At 38.6% G+C, this 9,375-nt stretch overlaps 1 protein-coding gene across 1 annotated transcript; it reads left to right on the forward strand.

The window, feature by feature from the left end:
* Positions 1–1,330: 1,330 nt before the first annotated feature.
* Positions 1,331–3,050, forward strand: dap (dacapo). Its single transcript, XM_067083530.1, has one exon. The coding sequence runs from the start codon at positions 1,561–1,563 to the stop codon at positions 2,287–2,289; it is 729 nt and encodes a 242-aa protein (XP_066939631.1). The 5' UTR covers positions 1,331–1,560; the 3' UTR covers positions 2,290–3,050.
* Positions 3,051–9,375: the final 6,325 nt, after the last annotated feature.

Genomic DNA, 9,375 nt, shown 5'->3' on the forward strand with positions numbered 1-9,375 from the left:
GGGTAAACACAATGAAGGGTAAACTATGGCGAAGAGGTACGACACTCTTCATAAAAGCTGTAGTGCAACACTAAAATGCGATCTTGAGATCTACTTCGTGATATTTCTGTTCACTGTTTTTCATTGCAGGGTTCACCTCTCTCATGTGGACGAGACCTCACAGGTAAACCGAGGTAATTCCTCATAAACTGAGCCACGATCTCTCATTAGCAAAACCTCTCTACCACCCCTCTACTTTCTATATCCTTGGAAATTCAGCTTTCCATTTTCGATCTTCGAGTTGAGACGTAGGTGGGCTATTTCACGTAAACTGATTTCCTCAGCCATCTTTCTTCACAAAGGTGAGACTCGGTAGTATGGGTATCATGTTTGGGTTTTATTCTCCGTAGATTTCCTTACGCTTTCGGGAACGGAAACCGGGCACCGTCTTTGATATACAGTACAGTCATCGTTATGGATTTTTTTTTCTATCTCTACGTATTTGTATATCAACCAACCTGTTTCTCTCATTTTCTACACACACACATTATATATATATATATATATATATATATATATATATATATATATATATATATATATATATATATATATATATATATATATATATATATATATATATATATATATAAAACTGTGCGTGTATTTCCATCATAACCAGATATGAATACAATATGAAGTTTTAGTGACTTGTCTCCTTTCGTCCGTAGAAGTGCATCTAAATTGCTATTCCCCTTTCAAAGAGCAAGTGCTGTCTGATAAACTGTTCAAAACTACAATCAGCAACAACAAAGAAAACTTATCGTTTGTGTCAAACTCGTTTTCAACAGAAATTTAGGGGTAAAACCTTACTTCTCATATAAAAAAAATTCTAAATCGTGCTAACAAAACACGTTTTTTGGGTATGGGGAACCGCGTCCAGGGAAAATGCCCGGCATTACCAAGGTAAAAACCCGCAAGCACCTGTAGTACGACGCAATTCCGGATAATTAAGGGAAATAAAGCGAATAATCTACAGCCTGAAGAACTCCTTGTAAGGAACGCCTCATTATGCACACGCTCAGGACTCGAGTCACTCCGAAAGCAACACGAGGATAGTCTCTCCCCGTTTTCTTCTACTGAGGAGGTCTTGTACCCGCTACCCCCACCCCCATCCCCCAAAACCCCACAAACCCCCAACACAACAGCTCGCAACGCTGCGGTAAACCCCCAAACCCAACCCCTCCCTCCCCGTGTCCCATGATCCACCCGTCGATCTTTCCTTAAGCTCCTCCCCTCTCCGCCCCTACGCTGGGATGAGGGAAGGGGCCCCTCGGAGCTGTGGCTGTGGTGCTCTCCACTCTCGAGGGCTAAGCAGAAAGCAGAGAGCGAGCCCGGGTCAGAGTACTTTGCGCATTAGTCCGGTGCGGACGAGGAGAGGAGCGCGAGCAAGCTGTACGTACACAGAAGCACCGCTCGCTGTGCGTCTGAGCTTTCGATCTCGGTTGGCAACTGCTGGTTGTTGTTATTGTAATCTGCGAGTGCCTTTGCCATCCACAGAGGAACCGCACAATCACTACCATGGACGGGATGTGTGTACAACAAGTTGAAAGGAACCATTTACTGAGTTTGCCAAGACTCCTCAACAACAGAATGCTAGAGTTGCGACAGCAGTTCCTGATGCGACCGAAGAAAAACCGCGACCAAGTGACGAACTTGCGACAGAACCTCTTCGGTAGCAGCCCTTCTGCCAAGAAGGAAAACCTCGCTTTCGCCGACGAGGAGCTGAGCAAGATGACCCAAGCTGACTCCCAGCGATGGAACTTTGACATCGATGCCGGGACGCCCGTGGAAGAAGGTCATTACCACTGGGAGCTCATCCACGAAACCAATCAAGCCCTCGACACCTCCGGAAGGCTGACCTGTCTCACCAGAAAGTTTGCATCGCCAGTAATGATCACATCATCCGACAGCAGCAGTTCGTTATCCAACGGATTTGACACGTCATCTGTGATGACCCCTTTCATGTCATCATCATCTTCATCATCTGCGTCATCAGCCATCTCCAAGAGAGCCATCACCACCACCACTTTCTCGACTTCGACAACACCAACGCCTGTGATTTCCAAAAAGTGCGTGAAAAGATTACAGAAACCTGTCCCCAGCAAAGTGCCCAAACTCATCACGGACTACTTCAAGGAGAGTAAGCCAGTGCCTGTGAAATATAAGGACTTGGTACCAGAAGAGAAAGAAGTCGTAAGTAACAGAATTGTTGAAATCTTGAAAATCAAATCCATGAATGTGAGATGAACGAGTTTCTCTCGTAGGGTTATTCTGGCTTTAAAAATAGGCTGTTACAGTTGAATTTCACTGCCATTAACTCAATTCCTACGGAGAAACTTGTGCCAAGAGCAAGTGTTCAGTTTTTGCTGAAATTGAAATGAAAATATTGTATTTATTCCTTTGTTAAATTGCAACAGACGTCCATTTAAATCAATAGCAATTAAGTGTGTAATTTTTTTAAATGTTAAAAACACACGAAACAACTGCACATGACTGAGTTGTTCGGAATATGTAATTTAACACCTTTCTTTTATACGTAATTTTATTTATATGTTGCAGAATATGCCACACAATCAATGATGTGTTTGTAAAAAAAAAAAAGTGTCAATTACCTTTTCATAACTGCATACTGTTTGTTAGTGTGGCATGTTATTATATTGACAAATGTTGCTAATAACTCGTTTATTATGACATAATGTATGTCATCATGACGCATTATTACAATGACAAATTGTTTGTTAACACGAGAAACTGTGTTGTCTTCCTGTAAGTGGTCTTCCGTTGAGGTGTTTGTGTTTTCATCTGATTTACCTGTTCTTTACCAAAGTTTCTTTTTAACAAGAACCTTTTTTTTGTCTTGTACGAGAACCTGTTCTTGATCTCAAATTATATTTATATTTATAGATATATTTCCAGAGTTAATATATGTTTGTTGTATAACAAGTCTACACCCATTCTGTGTATATTTTTTATACAAAACAATAATTATTAAAATCAATTATTGTACATTTTGTGTTTCTTTTACCGCATATTTATTTATTACTGTTATAATGTTGATTCATGTTTGAATGATGTTTTTACAAAACCAAATTAGTTCACAATCATGAAGAAAGCCAAAATATCAAAGTAATGACGAAGCATTATTCTTCAATAAAATAATAAGGAAAATATTTACTGAGATATACAAATAACATTATAAAATTACCAGTCATGGTAACTGGTAAAATAAAAAAAAAATGTTAAGAGCTGAATATATTAAGAGGAGCAAGAAATTCATAAGAGAGATGAGATAATAAAGTGAAAAGGCAAAAGCTGTTATAATACAGAAAATTAAAACTGACCACAGTAAAATATGAAAAAGCACCCATATACAGATGCACGCAAAAACAAACCTTAAAACATCACAAAGATAACAGAAATTCGTGACCCACAAATGGCACGAAAACAAATCCAAGAGTAAAAAGCTGCCTTGATAAACAAATGAAATAGTCATTCATTAAAAACGAATAAAGGATTACTAAAATAAATGTTCCACAACAATTTAACCGAAATTTCACAAAGAATATTATATATTATCTCTAGATTAACGGCTCACCCTACACCAAGAAGTGAAGTACTTCATAATCTCACTACCGTGAAACAAGAGCTTAAGAAAAGAATTTATTAGATCTCTCGAATCTATCCAATGAAATAACGGAACATTAAACACCCCTGTATGTGTTGACATGCTCCTACGAGCGAGTCGCTCCATACCCATAATACAGTGGAGGACTGTCGACTGAGCGTTACCCCTCTCAAGCAGTCGCTCCCTACGGCCAATATTTCCATGAAATAGCTTGGGGAAATATTAGGGTCGTTAAAAAACTGATTAGGAAAGAGACTTGGTTCATGTCAGAGGAGATAAGGTGGAAGAGGAAAAAATAATAATAAGACGAGCCAATGGGCCGTTGCTCAGCCTAAGCAAAGCAATTTTAAACGAGGACACAGAAGTGACTGGCTCTCTCCCCTTTCAGAGAATAAAAAGAAAAAAAAAATCAGTTTGAAACCCGTGTACCTCATGAACTCGAAACTTGGTACAATGTCCTAATCGCGAGGACTGCAGTAACTGAATGGCTGTGCATTCTAAACGCATTAATAATTTCAAATATGAAGCTACAGAACGGACAACTGTAGCAACCGAGTCGGTCCACGTACTTTGTAACCCCAGCCTGCATTGACGCATGAGCAAACTACATGCGTATATGGATGGTGCCGTGTCTCCAACGCTAAACACAAACGTAGGCGTCAATACGAAAATAAGGCTCACGTGGACATGCATGAGGGTGCGTGCGTGTGTTCGTGAGCCCGAGCGAGTGCGTAGAGGGGAGGAGAGAGGAGGGCAGAGAGCAGCAGAAAGGGAGAGAGAGAAAGAGAGAAGGCGGCACGTTGATGCTCCAACCTCATACGCGTTAAGTGTAAGCGTCACTGAGAGAGTGAGTGAGTGACTGTGCGTGTGTAAGTGTGTGTGAAAGAGCGTGGTGTACACGGGCACTCCTCCCGTGTGCGTATGCTTGAGAAGAATCGAGACCATTGAGCCGACGTCACCGCTCGCATCACGAGCTTTTAATGTTTCGGACAGTGTAATTCGAGGGTAACCACATGACGATACTTGGGCTCAACCGCAAATTATCCTGGCTTAAACTAATCTAAGGCACAGGACTCATTTCATGTTCGGCACACGAACAAGGGACAACGAAGAGGACTTTCTGACTTTACACACACACACACACAAATATATATATATATATATATATATATATATATATATATATATATATATATATATATATATATATATATATTAGATAGATAGATAAGTGCCTGGAACAAGGAGGAGAGGTAGACCAAGAATGAGATGGAGAGACACAGTTAACAGGGACATGCAGGAGAAGAACGTGAGTGAGGTAATGCTGCATGATCGCAGAAGATGGAGAAGACTAATAATAAACAGCGACCCCATATAAAGATGGGAAAAGCTGAAGATAAAGAAGAAGAAGAAGAAGATTAGATAGGTAGATATATGGATAGACAGACAGATAGAAAATGTATATATGTATGTATGTACGTTCGTGTGAATTCTAAATACATTTGTAGAATATACTGTACAATAACAGTAGATGCATACCACGAGAGAGAGAGAGAGAGAGAGAGAGAGAGAGAGAGAGAGAGAGCCGATAAAGTTGAAGACTATATCATTTGAAGACAAATGGTAACATGTTTGGCGTTGAGTAAGTATAAAGGTATCTGTGTTCCTGTTTTAATCTGTAAAAGTATATATATAATAAACAATGAACAGGCTTTTTAAATGAAGAACATGTGTCATTCGTTCTCAAACAAATAATAGCAGTTTCATTACCAAATTTAGCATGCCAGTTTCACTTGTCAAAATTTTATTCGAATATCCGATATTGTTTTTAATTACCTTTCCAAAACCTATATTCAGTTGTTAGCACACACATATATATATACATACACACACACACATATATATACACATACAATTCATCGCATTCAATATTTTGTTTTTCCCATTGTATGCAATGAAATTATAAAACAGCAGTTTATAATTCAAACGTTATATATGCAATATGACGCATATGACACACACAGAAAACTGACTCATTTCTGACACTGCTGTTGCGTGAAGAAGTTCTAGAAATCTAAGCTCGAAAGATGACGACAGATTGTCGTAGTATACCCGTTAGCCAAAATGGACATCCTGAAGAGTATAGCCTTTTAGATAGTTTTCTATTCAAAAAACCTTTCTTCTTAAGATACATCTCACACCCGTTCTATCCAAGGACCACTGAGAAGGAACCGCCCCCCCCAAAAAAAAAAAAAAAATTAAACAATTGTACAAATCTTTACTCGAGAAAATCCAAGAAACAGGAATACCAGTATCTAAAATAAGAGGACAAAGAGGAAAAATATAGATATATGACCCTAAAACGATAGATGAAAATGGAAGGTAACATTGGACTGTACAACAGAATAAATCTAATACTGGGAAAACATGATCAAATGGGAAATAATGAACAAGAAATGAAGGCAAGACATCGATATCCGGGAAAGATCCCACGAAAAGATGAGGAAACATCAGGAATGATCTGTAGAGGAAATTGAGGGATATTTTGTAAAACCCCACGAAACGGGAAAAGGTCAATATTTAAAAAAGAAGCAGAAGAATCTTTACGAACTATCTCTATCATGAAAAGGAGGGGAAAGCAATATATCTGGTAAATGTTCAGAGATACCTAGTAAGACGATAGGAAGAAAAAAAGAAAACGCTAACGTTTGAAGAAGATGAAGAAAAGAAGGAGGAGGAGGAGGAGGAGGAGGAGGAATAAGGAAGGAAGAGAGAAGTGGACGAAGAAGTAGGAGAAGAAGAAAGGGGTGTGATTTGAGTGCAGGTGTTCTCCCACGGTCTTCCGAAGGTGTTAAGTCCCGCTTCTTGATACTCCAATAATGGATCATCTGAAACCTTGATGCCCAGCTCCGAACCACGTGACCCTTTTACCCTCTGTCTGATGAATGGGAGAAGAAGAGAGAAGACGAGAAGAGAAAGAAAGAAAGAGAGAGAAAGAATATGAGTCGGTATTACTAGGCGGGGGGTGGGGGGAGGGAGGGGGTTTAAGAGGAATAAGAGAAGTAATAAAAGGAGTAACATTTATAAGGGCGACAATGGTGGAATACATGAATGGCTGAATGAGGACGCATGAATAGAGAGAGAGAGAGAGAGAGAGAGAGAGAGAGAGAGAGAGAGAGAGAGAGTATACGTTGTTTGTTTCTCAAGGGGCAGCGGTGGTCAACGTAAGATATGATCAAGACGGAGAAAATATGAGGACCTTACGTTTTGTCAATTGAATATCTTATCGCAGTTCTCTAGATTTAAAGTCTTGGACGTAAAAAAAACCACACAGTATATTACTATAATTCCTCTTAAAACCAAAAAATAAATTTTTTTTTTTATTTACAGCATAAAGTCGCATCCCTATTTGGAATTGGCATTAAAAAATTGAACAGTACACTCCTGCTCTCTCTCTCTCTCTCTCTCTCTCTCTCTCTCTCTCTCTCTATATATATATATATATATATATATATATATATATATATATATATATATATATATATACATATATAGTGCTTGTATCCACAAACACAGATGCCTGTAATCATAAAAAAATAAGTAAAAAAACTCAAGGAAACACACACACACACACACACACACACAAACTAGGTAAATAAAAACTCTCCCATACAAAAAGTTAAAGCAATACCCGTTGCCTTCTGAAAAGGGGGATTACCAGGTGCATTGTAGTTAATTTCACTTAGCAATGCGGTTTACTCTACCTTTGCGCGATAACGTTAAAGTAATCATTTTAAAATGAGTAAAATGTAGTTATATATAAGAATATTGCAGATTCATAGTTTTCAGTAAAAACATAATAGGTTGCTCTCCATAAAAACGAGAGGCTTCATTGAAATATACGCCAGCGTCCAATGCTAAATTCTTTCTGTAACTATTGAATCGAGGATGAAGTTCTTCAGCAAAAATGCTTATATTCTCATGTTTGCTTAACACGCATACACTGTGACCACATAACCAGCATGTCTGTCCCCTTCATATACCCTGCGCCAATCATTTAATGTTTGAACGCATTCTCGCCCTTCCGGGTCAACATTACTATTTCTAGGTGTCTCTCTCTTAAGACCAAAACTTGAGAAAAGTATTCACACTTCTCACTAATCAATCATCTCTATATATGACTTCATCACTTCAAAACAAAATGATTTGCATACTCATTGACCTACGTCTGTATCGTGCCTCTTACACCCTTCCTATTGTAGTGTGCTCTGCCTAAGATTCAGTTAAAGATTCCTACCTTTTCTGTCAAACATTCCTCAAGGCTGAGTTCAGCAATTCCTCATATATTCCAATTTACTTTTTACTTAATAGTCATTCTCCTTTTGCTACATAAAATTGCAAACCTCCTCATACATTCCTTGCTTCACCTACGCATCTTCTGCCGTATTCTAGCATTATCCGAGTCATTTTGTCTATACTCGAATGTCATGGTCTAGATTCTTCACGCATCCATAGGTAACATTCAACAGACTTATCTTTCAGCCTTCCACGTTGCTCCATTATCTTAATTCTTTGTTATTACGGATTTTTCTTTAGTCATAGATTTTTTTATCCTTTACGCTGAGTCTAGACTTCCTGAAAAAGTCTTGATTTTGCATAAATATCCGTTAACATTATAAGAAAACTATGCTTGCAACAATACCTGTGCGTCCATTTCCGCATATTTCGAAATTTAATGTGCACATTTAAAACACGCAACAATTCCATGCTAGGGTTATTTAAATGCAATACCCATATATTTAGTGTAAGTGCGCAGTCTATGATTGTTGATGAGTGTTTTGGCAATTCATTTGTTTCCTGTTGATGGCAATAGAGACTCCTTTGAAACCATGTACTTAAAAAAAAATGAAATTGCCAAAAAATTCAACAACACAACAACAACTTTGATAGCAGATAAAACAGCAGTGAGAGAAAGACAAATTGCAAATCTTTGAAGAGATCAAGTAACATTTGGAACCTGTATTTAGACTCGGAGTATATAGCAATTAAGCCAACACTTAATTTCAAATTGGCTGCATAAAAAGACATGAAAACGCTCAAGTGTGCATGTTTCACTCATGTAACTAGGTAGCAGAACATTCCCTGTCACAATAAAGAAAAATGTTGGTAGTAGTAATACTGGTAAGGAAAACGAACAAAAAAGAAACTAATCCTTCCCAAAAGTAATAGAAAACAATTACACTGTAAAGAGCGTGACCCCAAATGGCTGGTCTCCTCCTGCATGAAGAATCAACTTTCTCACTGCATGGCCATACGAGATAGGCTTCCGTAGATCGACCCCCCACAGACAGAGAGAGAGAGAGAGAGAGAGAGAGAGAGAGAGAGAGAGAGAGAGAGAGAGAGAGAGAGAGAGAGAGAGAACCAGCGCCCCCTCGCACGGATGCCATTGATAATTACCGCAGGTATACGGGACTTGTCTGATAACTCAACTTGCTCCTCTCGCAAACTTTCTTTCTTTCTTTTAATTATGCCCAATTAACATTCTCAGGGAAGCTAATGGAACACTATAAAAGGCAACTGATTGTAGTTTATGAGATAATTTGCCCCCAGGCTTCCATGTTTGGATTTTTCAGGAATTTTCTCTAAGGTTAAGATTTCATGCCAAATTTGGTACTGTTATAGAGAATATAGCACTGCACACACACATA

This window comes from Macrobrachium rosenbergii, chromosome 40 (genome assembly GCF_040412425.1).
Source record: "Macrobrachium rosenbergii isolate ZJJX-2024 chromosome 40, ASM4041242v1, whole genome shotgun sequence".
Taxonomy (NCBI): domain Eukaryota; kingdom Metazoa; phylum Arthropoda; class Malacostraca; order Decapoda; family Palaemonidae; genus Macrobrachium; species Macrobrachium rosenbergii.

Coding starts and splice junctions, on each gene's coding strand:
- dap (XM_067083530.1), top strand. CDS start 1,561: ATGGACGGGATGTGTGTACAACAAGTTGAAAGGAACCATTTACTGAGT.